A 16,674-nucleotide genomic window follows, 5' to 3' on the forward strand; every position below is an offset into this window, starting at 1 on the left:
TGTGAAAATGAAGAAGAATTGAAGGAAGGAAAATGTTTTGGTGTAAATTTTCATGGCTTCAAAACTAAAAATACTTTCTTCAATCGTCGCGTTTATTTTTAATTGAGCCAACCATTTGTCTCGCCGCTGAGCGCCCAGAGTGAAGAGGGAAATTTTCTTCTTCTCAAACTATCTCAAAGAAATTCAATGTCTCTGAATTTATCCAATATGTCAAGGTTAGGAGCGACAATCGTCTTTGTCTACTTGAGACGTTACGAGAAGAAAAAAAAAAGTGAGCAGTCATTAAGAGCTAATTTTTTGATAACGTGTAGGAAGTTTGAGTTTCTGTGACTCATGTTTGATTTCCCCGTGGAATTGATTGGGTAAATCTCGCAAGTAGACAGTTGAGTATTCTTTTTTTCTCTTCGCTTTGGAATTCTCTCGATATTGAATAAATATGTCGCCTCTTCATCTGTGTTCACAATGAGCCCGTTGAATTTGTATTTAGGGCGGCGGCAGCTTGACAAATAATTTCTTCATTTCAATTGAGAAAGATCACCATGAAGATCACTTGTGATCGCACACTCAAGATCAATTGGTTATGATCAAAATCATCAAAAGACAACTCTTTTTGCAGTTTTGCTCATTGGCACACTCTTCTATATCATATTTAATTGACGACGAAATATTTTCACGAGCACTGCAAAGTGTGCGAGACTTTTTTTTTTCCTGAGCAAGAAGAATGTCTTGCAAATACACAAATTGAACCTCTCGATCACCGTTGCTTGACACAAAGTCAAATAATAATCACCGCAGTAAAATATGTAAATTTCACCGCAAGAAGCAATGAAATAGGTGTAATTTCTACTATTTATTCACTCTCTTCAGCGAGAAAAAAAAAAGATAACAGAAACAGTGATTCTGTTGCGTTTTCGTGTAAAAAGGCACTTCTTCTTCTTCGGATTGGAAAAACGGTCTTGAATACGCGACTAACTGACATCGACTGAAACATTGGCGCGCGCGATCTGCTTATTTTCGCTGACACGAGAAAGAAAATTACATCGTGAGTGTGAGGGAAAGAGCTGTTGTCCGTCTCACTTCTGCGCTCGGCATTTTTTTCCATACATCTCTCTCTCCATATCAAATTAGCATTATATACACTTCCATGCTTCTGACGATGCGTCAGAATCAAACTGAACATACCCCACCAAACCTCCCACGACTCCCCCTCACACTCACTCCACTGCACTCACACCGTTCTGGCGGCAATTCAGCGTTTTTTCCAGATCACTCACACACTCACAGCCAAAGTGTGGAAAATTTTTCCAGAGTTGGTGTGAAGGCAACAATGTGGTATCTCACCAACGGTAGATGAACGATTAGAATGCACTGTCGCAATCCACTATAATCCATCAATTATTCAAATATGCTATTCTATTTGTATGCATTTTGGGGTATTTTTAGACGAAAGGCAAACACGAAAATTAAATAAAATTCAATACAATGCAAAAGTATGTAGTCAAATCTGATACTTTCGTATATTGAGTTGTTATCTATCACGTTTTTTTTTATTTCCACTCTCTTTCTTGCTCTTGAACTCACCTAAATTTCCATCCAGTGTGGTGTTCAAGTCGATCATCTGGCCACAGAAGTTGATATCTCCCACGCCATCCTCTGGCTCCTCTTCTACTGTGGGAGGTCCCTGCCATTGACTCTTGCAAGTTGACCGCTTCTGGTGATCCAACCGAACACGTGGAAGCTCCGCAAATATGCTATCAGTCAGCTATATAGAGATAAAGATTTACTGAGTTTCTGGACATTGTACAGCATCAAATATAGAGCATGGAAAATTCAGGCGAATTACAACACTCGAACTAACAATAGAAAGAGGGTTAGTAAAAATAGGTGGAGATTGAACAGATATTTAGAAAAAATAAACATATCCTACATCATAAGTGCAAGAATTTACCCAATGGAAAATTTCTACACGGGAAATTGGACGTCAGCGTGATGTTTAGAAAAATGTCTTTCACATTTTCCCCCCCCCACAAAAGCACGTGCAAAAAATCCCCGAACACAATGTTCATTTTATTTTTAGTTAAAAATGCCTTGTTATTCTTTCATCGCCGATGAATTTTCCATCTGTTGCTCTAGCGCAATGTCTTCGATTCTCATACTCAAAGATATGGAGTACAGTTTGGAATTTTCTCATTGAACACGCGTTCTTTGTGTTTTAAAACAAGCAACAGCGCACTTTTTGGCATCAAAACCTAAACACATTTCTATTAAATATGTGGGAGGTATTTAAATGTTTAAATTAAATCTGTGGACATTCACACTTTCAAGATTTATCTCTACTTTGGTGAAACAGTCTTGCGTGTCTCTTAAGTTAAGAGACCAACGACAAAGCTCCTCAAACAAGCTTCTCTCTATGGAGTTTGGTAAGCGGTGGAATTCGCCTAACCCGGGAAAGCATGAGCAGAAATCGATGTAAAGTCGAGACACACACTCACATTTACCTTCTTTTCACGATTTGGTGTAACCGGGAATATCTTTTGAATTGTACATTGGGCAGCGTGTTTTTGTTAAGAAACAGACAATTTCGTACTTTAGTCAGTGTTTTTTTTCTGGCTGGAGATTTTTGTTAGTAAAAATAGTTAGTCTGTTGATGTGGAAGAATGAATGATTTACCGAGAGCTCTTCGCTGCAATACGCCGTGAATGTTTGCTCATCCTGTTGAAGAACACAATATAGAGGACCCCAAGGGAGGTTTCTTGCCACTGTTGATTGTCCTTCGATTTCTGTGAAAGACATATGAGAGAAATTATAATTAATTAAACGTACGACGATAGCTTAAAAATATGCTTGTGTTTTAGTCATATTTTCCATATGAAAAGTTGAAGAAATATTCAAATATATATATAGGAGTTGTGCAAAAGGCACGGAGAAACCGGTATCGTGTGAAAAATCGACGTAATGTCTTGAGTCACAATAAGTAATATTGAGATGTAATTCAAGCTAATTATCATTGTGTGCAGCAATCACTTAAGACAGTCAAATACAATTGCTGTATATATATTTAATTCTTGAGAATACACACTCTATTGAGCTTCTACTTTGTCCCTCCCTCCGTGACTTTTAATGCTGTATTGTGTGTTCATTACTCGAACACTAACCTTGCCTTCAAAACAGTCATCGCGATGATTCTTTCTAAGAATTTTTCTTTTGTACAACCAAAAAAAAACTGTGACACAAATTAAGTTATTTGTACAAAAGAAAAATGTGTGTCTCTTATTTTGCAAGACTCTCCCAGATTCTTATCACCACTTTTTGGGTGAAATTTTATCAGTGTGATAAAATGCGTGTGCATGAAAATGACTTTGAATTTTCACACTAAACTAACACCTGAAGGTCAAACATTGGAGCTCTTTAGGCATGTAAACACCCAGCCTATAAGTGTGGGTCTCTTGGAGTGTAATTTGCCAGGAAAGCTTTAATTCAAAGAATGACGACACACTCTCGAAACGTGCTAAAATTTTGCCTCTCAGGACTGCTCGAATGGCTCGAATGCGCGGGAAAAGAACAGCAATTTGATCACTCCAAAGTGATGTTTAACTATGTGGCAATAGATAACCAGCTCTAATAACGATGGTATTTGGATTGTGATATGAAAAGACTATTTAAAATTCAGCCCGAAGAGAAAGACAGTGACTCCGCGTGTGTGTTTGCTTCACTGGAATTTTTGTGGCACTCCCTCATGGAAGTCCAAGACAAATTGTGATTTTTCATTCGTTCCACATTCATCAGCATGGCAAATTGGGTCATTATGGAGGAATAATAATTCCCTTCCATGAATAGAAAGATAATTTGTCTGTGCATGCCAATTCTGGATTACTCTATATGTTTTGTTGCCAAAGCAAAGTGTGTAAATTTTAATTCCATTTCTTCTCTGTGTGTCGCATAAATTTCCAGGGAGAGAAAAGTCTACATATATGTAAATGTGAACCAGTGCAAAAGAGATCGCAGCGAAGAGAGATTTCTTCATGTCCATTTAACACACAAAAAAGACAGGGTTGTTACGTAAGATCACTCCGTGGAGTCAACATAAATTCACTTCTTTCATCTCCATCGTGGTCCTCTTTTTCTCTCTCTCTCGCGCTTTTCGGGTGCTTTTGTAACGGAAATTTTTTGATTGCCACCAATGCTCAATAATAACACAAAAGCACACACCAGGCGGATTAAAGTGAGGCCAAGACTACGCACTTCGCGAGAGAGAAGCATTTGTCTTGCCTAAAAGTCTGCGTACACTATTATAGTGTACTTAATAACACTTCTTACGGTATCATTATTGGTGGTGAGAATTGTTGTTGACGGATAAATTAAAGTCATTCATGCTCAGACACACTTACTGTGTCCATTAATATTCTCATTTTGCAAATAAAACTCACGCAGATTGATGGAAAACAATAACACGACATCCAAAAGATGAGCTAATTAAAAATAAATTCCTCATTACACAATCACTGTAATCTCATGATCAACGAATGAGAAGGAACAAAGAATCTGTGTTATTAATAAAACCTTGAGGAAAACAAAATATTTGTGAAACTCTTCAGCCTTAAGGTGTGACAAGAGTCTATTGAATACTTGTGAAATTTTATCTCATTAATCATCATTAGGATGAAAATACATTTTCGCAAGAATCTCTTTCTATACAGCCTATTTCTATGCTCAAAGCTACGCTTTAATTCAATGGAAAACCTGTTTAATTGACACTTCTGATCATCGCACAGAGTCTGGTTTGAAAGGAAGAGTGTGGAAGGCGAAAAAATGTGATAGCATTTCCTTCCTGTTCTTGTCTCGTGTGCATTTATTAATAAACTCCGCAGTGATGTCATGTACCTGACAATATTTCACCCTCCTTAGTCTTCTTTTTTCGGACTACCCCATAGAGCATCCCTCGTGCTCAGTTTGGTCCTTGGAAAATCAATAAAATGCTGCTCTTGCCACAATTTCAGACTGCAGTGGTTGAGGGGAAAACCCCACAATGATTTTCCATCCCTTGATATGTCCTTTTGCGCTCTCTCATTCTCTTTAATCGATATTTTCATCCTCTTTCACGCTTCTCTAGGAAATTCACTGTCTTTTTTTTTCTCTGTCTCTCGCAATGATTTCGTGTGAGATTTGACTGTAATTCCACTGAACACAGGCAAAAAAAAAGATGTGAAAAGAAAAAGGCTCGAAAGGTAACAATTTTCTGACTCAAATGCTAGTGCTTTTCCTGGACTAACCCTCGGGGATTTATCTGACACGTTCCGCCCAACCCCAGCAAATATGATGAAAATTTCAAAACGTGAAAATCGTCTCTATAGCAACCCAGCCAGCGTGGGATGCAATCTTCAAAAGCTAGCTCACTTCTGACCCTCACTTGTGTCGGTCGCCTTATAATTTATGGAGAAAAAATAACCACAGAGACGAAGTCCTTTCGCTCCGTCTCACGAGAAAGGTTTCATCAGCAGCGTTGCGTCTGTAATTTCTCAATTATAGACGCTGGTAACGACTTAAATGGCAAGTACCTCATGGTGTGACATTTCAACATGCGAGAACTGAAGCACGGGAAATAAACTTTTATTAATCGAAGAAACTCGTATTAGAGGAAATGTTTGCCGGAAGGGCAGTAAAGTTACATAAAACGCTAGGGAGTTCGTCTCTAAATTAAATTGACTGCCATTTTCCCAAGTATTTTCCAGACTAAATAAAGTTTTGTGTATTTCTTGGAACGCCGATGAGATTGTCTGTTGATGGAAACCTTTTAGAAGACTTCTTAAAATAGTACAATGCTATCTCTTGTCTTGTATTTTCATCAATGATAAACTTATCTCGATCGTCTGACCTCTAAAAACACTATAAATACTTGATAGTAAAGTATCTATTTACAAAATTTTCCGTATTCAATAAGTAAATACCGGATGATTGATGAAACACTTTGTTGATAACTTATTGTAAAAAAAAACAATGCTTCAATAATCTTCGTTTATAAAGAGATTATTATGTGCTTAAGTAAAGCGCTTTATATCTGACACGACAGAACACTGGGAACTTTTGTAATATGTTAAAGAACAACTTCTCCTTCACATTTAGCACGGCAATTATTTTCAGTGCTGTTTTATTACACATAAAATGACAATGCAGAGCAAAAAGCCGTAAAATGACCACCTATATTTGCTCAAATATAGGACCAATAAATAAATATATGATATTAAAATGTGGCATGAAACATAAGTTGGGAATTTTTGAAACTTCTCTTGCTGTTCGTCAGCGCCGAAAAAAAAATTGGATCATTTGCTTGATCGCTACCGCGTGTTTCTTTTCCACAGCAACACTCAAAGTGTAAATTGAGAGACTCTTTTTGCTATAATACATCATTCTTCTGAAAAATGCTGAGACACGAAGTAAAATCGAGACTTTTTGGGGTCTTTCAGTTGAATGAACTGCCGTGGAAATTAAACAGAGAAAATGTGGCCAAAGCGAACAGAATTGTACACTCTGTGTTGATATGTGTCCAACGATGGTGAAGAAGGAGAGACAATTTGTGAAGAAACAAACTGCGAAAAATTAAAATTGTCAACAATTTCAATGACCGTCGCGAATCTTTGGTCAAAGACAAGGCAAAAAGGCAAAAGAGTGAAAAGACAGATGTGAAAAAGGGGTGAAAAACTATGAGAACTTCTGTGCTGTGAATCATTTTCACATAATAGTTTGGAGTGAAAAACTGCGAGATTCTCTCTGTGGTTGTTGATCATCATTATCAAACAATGAATGTAAAATAAGTTCCAACTAACCGTGACCTACTCAAAAGTATAAAAAATAATATCGAGAAACGTGGGAGAGAAGAAAAGAAAATACTGGATGGGCAGAAAAATGCCTTCGTCTGCCACAAAATCCAATTAATGTCTCTCTCACTGCGCGGCCTCAGGAAGAATTTGTCGAATGCACGCGGGAAAAAGTGAAAAAAAACCTCTCTGGGCGAAAGGAAAAATGCCACAACAATTGTTAATAAACTTGCAGAAATTAATATTAATTGTCTTATTCCGCATTCAAGATTGTTTGTATTGCATAAATGCAAATGAAATGAAATTGATGTGTCTGTTTCATAATAGAAGAATATTATTCTTTTGCTTTAATCTCCTTCTGATGTTGGAATGCAGGCAAAAACGTATAGCAAAAACTCGCACAAGTGAAGTTAATTAATTCACTCAATGATATTATACAAATATTTGCAGCATTTTACCATTTTACAGCCACAGTGAAAATATATTGTGTTCTTTTCAAATCTCATCGATGAAAAAACATTCTCCGAAAGCAATATTTTTCTGACTATTTTAACGCTACTTTGCATCACATCTCGTCATACTCAAACTAATGATGGTATGAATTAAACATTGACTTTTTTCATCTCTCACGATAATCCCTCTTCGAAAAGCCGCGCACTTCTCAGGCAAAGTCTTGTGTCTCTAGCGAAGAAGTAGCGCTAGAAATCATAATTGCTTCCTCAATTATCAAATAAGAAGAGTCTTTAGGAGATAAACTCTTAGCCGCGACGCGTTTTCTCTCTCTCGAGATGAGCAATTAAGTGCCATGAAAATCTCAGGGACAAAAGCGTTTATCAAAGTGTTTTCGGGTGGGGAAATAATGGAGAAATTTAGATGAGCCGCATTTGCTGTTCACTTCAAGGATTTTTAAAGCATTCCCTCGAATGCTTTCGAATCAATAAATTTCTGTGTAGTGAGATGTGATGTTGGAATTCCTGTTCATTGCATAAATTAAAAAGTGCTCTTATTTTAAGCCAAAAAGGCAGTAAAATTGTCGAGAGTAGGCATTCCTTAAGTTGAAATTTGATGGTTGAAATGCTTGAAAATGAACAAGAAAATAAAACCGATCTGCTATCTGATCGTTTCGCAACTCTGGGCGTCGTAAAGTGAAAAATTTTCTCTCTCTCCCTATATTTATAAACAGCCCCAGAGATACCTTATTAGCAATCGTATCCATTGAGATAAAAGCGACTTTATTGTCTGGCACTGTGGGCGACAGGGCAATAAAAGGGTGCTTCTTTGACCTTCCACAACAGGCGAGGAAAATGACAAGTTTTCCTCCACTTCTCTTAGGCCTCTCTCTGTCATCAGGTTCGCTCAATTAATTTAATACTCACTCTCTCACTCTGGCTGTTTTTCGCAACACACGCCACCACCATTGGAGGTGAGGCAGAAAAAGGTCAATTTGGTAGTTCTTTCGTGCATTTCTCGCACAGGTGTGTGTGTGTGGCTCAGGGGGTGGATGGCTTGTTAAAAGCCACACGCACGAGGGGGCGGATAATGAAACGAGAAAGTCAATTATGCCAAAAATATTACACGAGACGAAAAGACAGCGAGAGAAGGGAAATATTTATTAGATCACGCAATGGAAATCTTCTATTGAACATTGTGTGGATTTGATTTTTCCGCACCACTTTTCTTCAGCGGATTAATATCTGTAATCCTCACTCAACTCACTGATGGGATGGTGGGAAAATCTTCAAAGCTGCGAGGTGTTTAAATACATGGCCGTGCACCTTAAACTGCCTTGACCCAAATTACACAATGACCTACATTGAGCTCAATCATCCCGGGAGGAATCCTTTCCTTATGAATGGCACTTTTAATGACTTCAGTCGCGAAAATCGATTTTCCTGCTCTTCGAGTGTGTCATCAAAATCCACTCTCGGGTGCGTGGGTGGTGAAAATCACCGAAATTTCAAGTGATGGAATCAATTTTCGCGGCGAAAATGTGAAATAGCAAGAAGTGATCTCATCAATTTTCCCACACATCGCCATGAAAGTCAAAGTGCGTGTCAAGAGTCACCGATAAATTACATATAATTCGTGAAGCGCGTGCAGGAGAAAATCCCACATGAGTTTTCCGTGTGTGAAATATTACTGAAAAAAAAGAAGAATAAAAATCTTTTCTCTCTGAGGCGCACATTATGGAATCTTCTATCATTAAGAGTGTGGGCTGGAGAAAGTAAAAAGCGAGAAAATTAGATATGGAAAATTGTATTTCCCTTCATATCCACTTATTGAATTTTTCTCTTGAATATGAGAAGAACTTTTGATATCTCTGCTGTTGCAAGGCCGGAAAACTCATCCAAAAGTGCTCTCAAAAGCATCATGTGGAACACATAAGACACACATTGAACATGCCTCGGTTTTCTTGGTGAATTAGGTCATTCGGAATTTATATTGCAGTTGTAAAGAAACAGGAAAATTCTCACTTCCCAACTCACACACTTTCACCCTCTCGATCTCGAGCTGTCGATGGCGAAATGATCTGAAGAAAATTTATGACTTGATTGAGAAATTGAGGCGAAAAAGAAAAACATGTCGTTTTTAGTGCACTTTCACTGCGTCTGGCCAAGGATCTGATGTGACTTTGTGCGGTGTTTGTAGATAAAAATCATCATGACGCGTGTTATTTCTCAACCGGGTTTTCTTCATTTGAGCACCAAAACCTGAATTATATGTTGTGAAGAAAATTTCACTCAAAACTCAACATCTCCCACTGATTCATCCACTGATCATTTCTCGCAATCACATTTCAATCACACACGCACCAGAAAATTGTTTAAGACATCCCGAGAATAGATGCGGACACATTGTGAGAAATTAAATTAGAATTTTCCTCCAACAACACACATTCGTTCAAATGGGAAAGATGTTCCTCTTCCATCACACCATCATTCAATTTTTCTGGAGCAGAGGCGCATCGTCGAGTCAGATTTATGGGTTATCGGTGGAGGCGGAGGAATTGGGAAAAAAAATGGGAGAGAAACACACAAATAAATATTCGGATGCCTCTTTTTGTTTACTGATTAAGCGGACAGTTGAATTTCTGTCGGTTTCTGTGCCGACAACCCGCACTATTTCACTTCTCGATGATAAAATACGCATTAAGCGAGCGAGCGCGCGAGCCTGTAAAATTTATTTACTTGCTTCCACAGAATTTTGTCCGTTTTCCAGAGAGTCAAAGTATGAACAATTATTCAATTAAATTGAGTCTCTGTCGATCTTTGTGCTGACTTCTCAGAACTCTGTTCCCTCGAAAATGCCCACTTTTTTCCTTCGCTTCTCCGCATTGCGGAGAGTGTTGAGATGATCACAGCAGTTGCGAAAGGAAGATGTTAGCGAGCTTATTAGCATGAAATCTCACATAACAACTGTTATTTTCATTCAACAGCCTATCTATTTTTGAATAAATCACTCTGGGTGATTTTTTATCACGACATTATTATATATATAGTTATTATGCGTGTGATTAGTTAGATAACGAAGATGAGTTACATTGACAAAAAAATGTATAATCGCAAGAGTTGCATTTGAATGAATTCAGCAATTATACTGTGCTGAAACTTTTAAATTGATTGTCTCCGCTTTTCCATGATGTGATTGATAAAACTATTGAGATGAAGTCATCACGAAATCTCCATCCAAATACAACAAAACCTATGAGTAAGTCTGTGTTTCCGCGTCAACCCACCAACCTTGAAGGTTGGCATGCTTTTCAAGGAGAATTGGAAAATTGGGAAATTCCACTGCAAAGAATTAAAATTCCTACGTAAGTGAAATTCAATACGCAAGACATTCTCAATGCGAAAGGAAGTTCACATACGAAGAATGAGCAAAAGAAGCCAGTTTAACCGTTAAGTGGTGAGAAAAGAAGAAAATCTGTAATTGAGCCATCAAACAGTGTTGGAATTTGTCAACTTCCGTCCCATTGACAAGATTTTCTCGTTATTATTCAATTCAGGGAGAATGAATGTGGGTGGATGTAAATCAATAAAAGGGAAATTTACAGTACTTTTTGCTATATGTCACACAATATAGTCACGGATCAGTTCAATGACTCTCTGAAGACGTGCATTTTTCAAGTTTCTCTCGCTCTTCTGTCTATTATTAAATTTATCACGAGTGATTGAGTTGATTCGTGTGACTTTTCTTATGGGGTGTGTGCGATGGTTTAAAAATAAAATCCTTCCACTCATCAATGTGTGAAGAGAACACCTTTTTCAGCATGTGTGAATGATGTTTCGAAGGAACAAATTTAAAGCCAAAATTGACACCATGGAGAAATTATGGACTGAACTTTTCCCATAAATCTTCAATTGACAATTTCCTCAACTCTATTTTGTATACGCAACATTTCTTCACGTGAGTCTCACGAGACTGAACATTGCCTTTGAACAAGGTAAGAAAAAGTGTCCAAGGAAGATTCATTGTTTTTGGGTGAAAAAGAAAATATTCTTGTATACGAAATTTTCTCACGGACTTTTTTTCTTGTCTCTCCGACGAGTGGACGAGAAAATTAACTGGTGAATCAAAAGTGCTTTCTTCACTCTATGCAAAGTGTGTTAAAGTGTCTATTGATTTGACATGAAGAGGAAGACAAGTGAAAATATTCGTGATTCCATGAAGAAATCGAGGCGAAAATGGACAGAGCAAAAAGTGACGTGATCACAAGTAAGAGTTTTTTCACAAAACACCTTGTTTCGTGATGTGTTTTGCCATCTAATTCTTCTCTGTCACCTTGTTCTCTTTCTCACCTCCTCTGAATGGCTTTCTTGTCTTTTCAGCTGTTTCTTTATCAATTTCCAGTATTTTCTATCGCGAAATTCCATAGAATACTTGCGGCATATCAGAATCTCAACCTCATCCATCATCATTTTCACGTGTGTTCATTTGTCTATCCATTTTCCACCCACGCACCGAAGAAAATTGGTAAAAGACCACAAAAAATTCCCCATATAGTCAGCAAATATAGGAAATTGTACCACAGCCGGAGGAAGAAATTGAGTGACTCTATATTTTGTAAAAGGCCTTCGAAGAAAATCATGTTTATCTGCACTCTTTGGGAAAATTTCACCTCACACAAGTTTTCTATAGCGACGCACAAGAGTGCAACTGAAAATCCATAAATGGGATTGAAAAAGAGACAATTTGTGTGGCTGAAATCGAGGTCATGTCGTGTGTCTCGATCTCGAAGACTATTTGCACGCTGAAGACTCTTTTCCATCAAGAATTATGACTAATTATCTCGATTATTCGCCTATATATTAGCGAAGTCCCACGATTTTCCATCGCGCGACGAGCAATTTGACCAAAATAATGACTTTTATGTGACGAATTTATGCCATTTCTGTCCACCGCGTGCGAGACAATTTTGACCTCAATTGTCGACACAAGAGAGCTAAAGTTCAAAGTATGCAAACGTGATCGGTTGTAGGCATAAAATTAGTAATTTTTCACACCCCAGAGGAAGCTGTTAAGTAAATTGTTGGTTTTGCATTAGCATCAAGTCACAGAAAAGTACCAGAAAAAGACTGTTTTATACGGAAGTTCGATGTTCAAATCCTTCTTGTCTTGGAACAATTCCAACTGTGCAGGAAATTTCAAAAATGGGTCAATTTAAACAATCAATTGAAGAATGACTCTGTTGAATTGGATTTCAGTCCAAGACTTCTTCTATCTCTGCAATGTTTTTTTTTAGAGAAAATAAGCCAAAAATGCAGAAACATAAAATGTATTCACAGTGTTTTCATGTTCCAGCGAATTGCAAGGCGAATTGTGGGGCGAGAACAATAAAATTTAATATGATTTTGGGCACAATTTCATTGCTATTCATGCGACATTGACCCAATCATTGGGTGACAAAATTGTCATTGGATAAAAAGATTCGAAGATATTCTTTTCCGCGTTGAAGAAAAATTTGGCATCCCACTGAAAATTGTCACTCAAATTGTTCTCAATTGAATTAATTCTGTTTGGTATCCCAAAAACCGAATATCTAAAGTGATTTTTAATTCGTGTTAATTAAATGATTCGTGCAGGTCCTCATCGAGTGTCTTTTCTGCTTCTGTCAACAACACAGAGTTGATTGATGACTGCGTTGTTTATACGCAATAAGAATTGGGCGAAGCTCGGCTCTAAATACCAAAGATCAAAAATTCTACTGCCGCTAGAACTTGGGCCCAAATTCTAGTCTGTTATAACTGGCCTCAAGACCTTTCCAACGAATTATCAATTAAAGACCAAGGTCCAATCAGACCTTAGATGGAGAGGCCCAAATTTTGAAAATTAAAATGGCCATTCTATTTGGATAATTTAAAGCTTATTGCAAAGGTCCCATGAATTCCTTTCTCTTATCTGAAAATCATAACTTGAAGAACCGGAGTTTTGGCGGTTGAAATACTTGATTTTGTATGAGTTATAACTTCAGTTATTTGTGACCGATTTTTATAATTTCGGGCTCATTGGGAAGGTCTTGCAAAAATCTACAACTATTTAAAACAACAGAAGTTTATTTGACCATTGGCTAGAGGCGTTAATGCCAATAATAATATTTTCAAAGTTTTTATGTCTAAAATCAAAGTCTAGTTCAGTCCGAGACGTCTTCAAAATGTAGAAGAACATTTGAAATTGTTGGTATAAAATTGGGGTGGATGAATTAGTCAGATTTCGATTTGTGCGCGCGCCCAGCTGACTCATAAGCAAGCCTTGGCGTTTGCTTATTACGTCCTTTTATTTCCAGATTAAACTTAAAAATGCAACACTTCAGCGTCTTCGTCACGCGGTATTGTCTTCCCTGTGTGTCAATAACATGGATAAGCAATAATAATTTGGGTAGATATGGCAAAAGGAAGGCGCGCAGAGTGGGAAAGAAAAGTGTCTCTGTCATCAAAGTCGAGTGTCGGTTTGTCTTGTGGTTTCTTCTTATTTCCTCCTTCATCATCGTCTCCTTCATCGGTCTTCTTGTTTTTGTCAATGATTAACACATTTCTTTCCTCTATGTGAATATTTAAATATAAATAAATTTACATTTGTAGTTGACGGAGGGTTTTTTTCTTCTTCTCTCGCACAATCTTCCTTGTCTTTTTTGCGACGTGGTAGACAGTGAATTTTTTTTTCGACTTTTTCTCACAACTAAACGCACAGTTTTTTTTTCCTTCTACTCACGCTCAGACACTGAGAAAATTTGTTCTCTTCCAGATACTTTTTGTGAGACAAGAGGCAAAATAGACTGACATAATTGGAATTTATACTAGAAGAAGATATTCTAGATGGTAAAGAATTGTCAAGATAAATGAAAATTTATACTATTAAAAGTGAAAACACAGGCTTAGATTTGTGATGTAGAAATATTTCTTAAGCCGATTTTCGAGGCGTTCAAGTCGTCTTTGATCTTCAAAGAAAGCTTCTTTAAGAAATTTATGAGCATTTTACTAATATAATACTTTTTAAAGGAATACCGTATTTATTAGGAATATTCTGCCGCATTCCATTCTGAATATCCATTTCTAAGCAATTTATATTTATTATTATCAACAATGTAAATTTTCCATACAAGCCAATGGAAGTGAAGCATTATCAAGCGCGTTTTTTCTTTCTTTCTTCACAATTTGCATTCCATTTAGTTCAAAAACACAACGCAGAATAAAAAAAAATAATGTTATTCTTCGATTGAACCACGTGAAGATCGAGAAATGTTTAAAGAAGGCCCGATATAGTGTGGTGAGAAAGAAATCTCTATTTTAGAGCCCGAGGGCAGAAATGTTTAGTAGCAAAAGTTGCCTCTCTCGCTCTCTCGTTCTCTCTCTCTGTCCCACCCAAAGGCTTCGTGTGCAGCTCTCATCTCTCAACAGGTTCAGAAAAAGTGAATGTTTTCAGGTAACACTCAAGGAGGATTTGCCAACAGATGGTAAAAATGCGGTCTACCTGAGTATGATTTTCAGAGATGAATCTCCCAAGTGAGGGATTTCTACTCACCACAGACATCCAGCCATCCCTCAATGCGACTGGGATAATTAATCTCGCAGATTCTGTTCGCCAATCTACGTCCCATTTTTATCGATCCACCTCACGGAGCCGGCTCGAGTGATTCTACGTATCCTTCTCTCTCTCGCTCGCACGCTCTTGATGTCTCGGGGAAATTCTCTGTCGACCTCTGCAGAGCCTTTTTGTCTTTCACACACAACAAACAGGGGGATGAATCAATGCATTGTGCACTTATCGAGACACTTCTTCATGACACTCGCGCGCGACAGTTTTTCTCACTGTGTCAGCGCAGACGTTGCACGAAGACACAGACTCCCAGTGATTTCACAGGAGTGCTAAATCACAATGGATTGCACAAGAAACTATTAAGAGTTATGCACTTGCTGGTCTGCTTTGTCACTCACAAAGCCCACTTCTCACCTGATTACACCTCAAAATTCAGCACAACACTCAACATTTGCTCTTTCCCAGCGCCACCAAAAATCCACCACTTCCCGTGTCTCGACGTCGCGAAACTTCAACAGATACTGAATCTGTGCGCAAACAGCAAAGGTTCAAGAGCGCGAGATTTCGACGAGAATTCCAACACACACAGTGGAAAATCTGCAGACAACACTTGCCACTAGATTTCACTGGAGCTTTTTGAAGAGACACACTCATCGAAGCCTCTTATTTTTAAGAGCTTCTCACTCAATTCAATGAAGTTTTTTGGCGTTTTTGGCCCCGAAGAAAACAATTACAAAAAATCGGAAAAAATTCCAACACACACACGAAATCAGCACATAAATAAAATGTTTCAAGTAAAAATTCACAGGTTTTTTTGTTTTTGTATATATCGAATATCCCAAACGTTTCATTTTATTATTATTTCTGTGTTGTTGTGTGTTTTTTTTTCCTTTCTTATTAATTTATATATAATTATATAATTTACTATTGTTTTACAATAATTATTTTGAATTAAATTTATATCATTTGAATGTCTATTTTTTTTTTAATGTTCCATCTTTCCAACTTCGCTGCCCCATCCAAAGTGCCTGTTTTTTGGGGAGGGTTGAGAGTGAAGAATCTCGATTACAGTTTGTCGTCGTCACTCACCCCAAAAACAGCGCCCACAATGAATGATTTTTGTTCACTTCAGTTTCTTCTCCCTTTTTTTGTTTGTTTGTTTGAACTCAGACGAGTAGAAAATAAAGACAAATAAATGAAAAAATAATTGTCAAGATATATTTCACGTTATCTCCACTGAAACAAAAAGAACTAATTAAAAAAAATCTAAATATTATATCGCAAAGAGATTATAATTATATCTCACTTGCTTGTGTTTCTTCTATATAAACCCTTCGCTCTTCTTCTCTCTTTCTTTCTCTCTTTCTCTCGTTAGCAAATATCGTTCAGTGAAATTTGCATTTATAGAAATTGATTCTTATAGATTAATTAATTAAATAATAACTAGGAGAAATCAAAAGTATATGAAATTAGTTCGATATTCAACTTTTATGCTTCCTCTCATATCTTCTTTTTTCCCCACACTCTTCAAACACTACAATGTAAGAGTTTTCATGATTATTTTTTCACCACTATCATCGCGATCGTCCGTACTTTTTTTTTCTCTATTACTTTCTTTTTAATTAAAATCCATTAAAAGATATTCTTTTACCATTTCTGCATGTTGCTTTTATCCTCTTTTTTCCTTTTTTATTAATTATAAATATGATTAATACCATTCAGTTTTTATTTTTTTATATAGCATTTTTATTAATATTTTTCTCGTTTTAACTTCTATTGTAAAGATATAGTTAAGAATAATTATATTTATTTTTATTTCCTTTTTCTC

The 16,674-nt window shown here is 37.0% G+C and overlaps 1 protein-coding gene across 8 annotated transcripts in view; it reads right to left on the bottom strand.

Moving 5' to 3' along the window:
* LOC132263708 (ras GTPase-activating protein raskol) overlaps window positions 1-16,639 on the bottom strand; it is a 44,754-nt gene extending 28,115 nt beyond the window's left edge. For 3 of the 8 annotated variants that reach the window (XM_059763631.1, XM_059763630.1, XM_059763629.1), the window contains exon 1: window positions 791-974. Coding sequence is in view for 3 of the 8 variants with exons in the window: in XM_059763626.1 (XP_059619609.1) it covers window positions 1,582-1,762; window positions 2,499-2,531; window positions 2,671-2,780; window positions 14,832-14,907 (400 nt within the window). In the remaining 5 variants the exon portion in view is untranslated. Of the gene's footprint in view, window positions 1-747; window positions 976-1,581; window positions 1,763-2,498; window positions 2,532-2,670; window positions 2,781-14,831 lie in introns of those variants that run through there. The other 5 variants (XM_059763626.1, XM_059763625.1, XM_059763627.1 and 2 more) reach the window with 4 other exon arrangements.
* Between the last annotated feature and the right edge of the window lie 35 nt (window positions 16,640-16,674).

Source organism: Phlebotomus argentipes, unplaced genomic scaffold, assembly GCF_947086385.1.
Source record: "Phlebotomus argentipes unplaced genomic scaffold, Phlebotomus argentipes genome assembly contig_39, whole genome shotgun sequence".
Taxonomy (NCBI): domain Eukaryota; kingdom Metazoa; phylum Arthropoda; class Insecta; order Diptera; family Psychodidae; genus Phlebotomus; species Phlebotomus argentipes.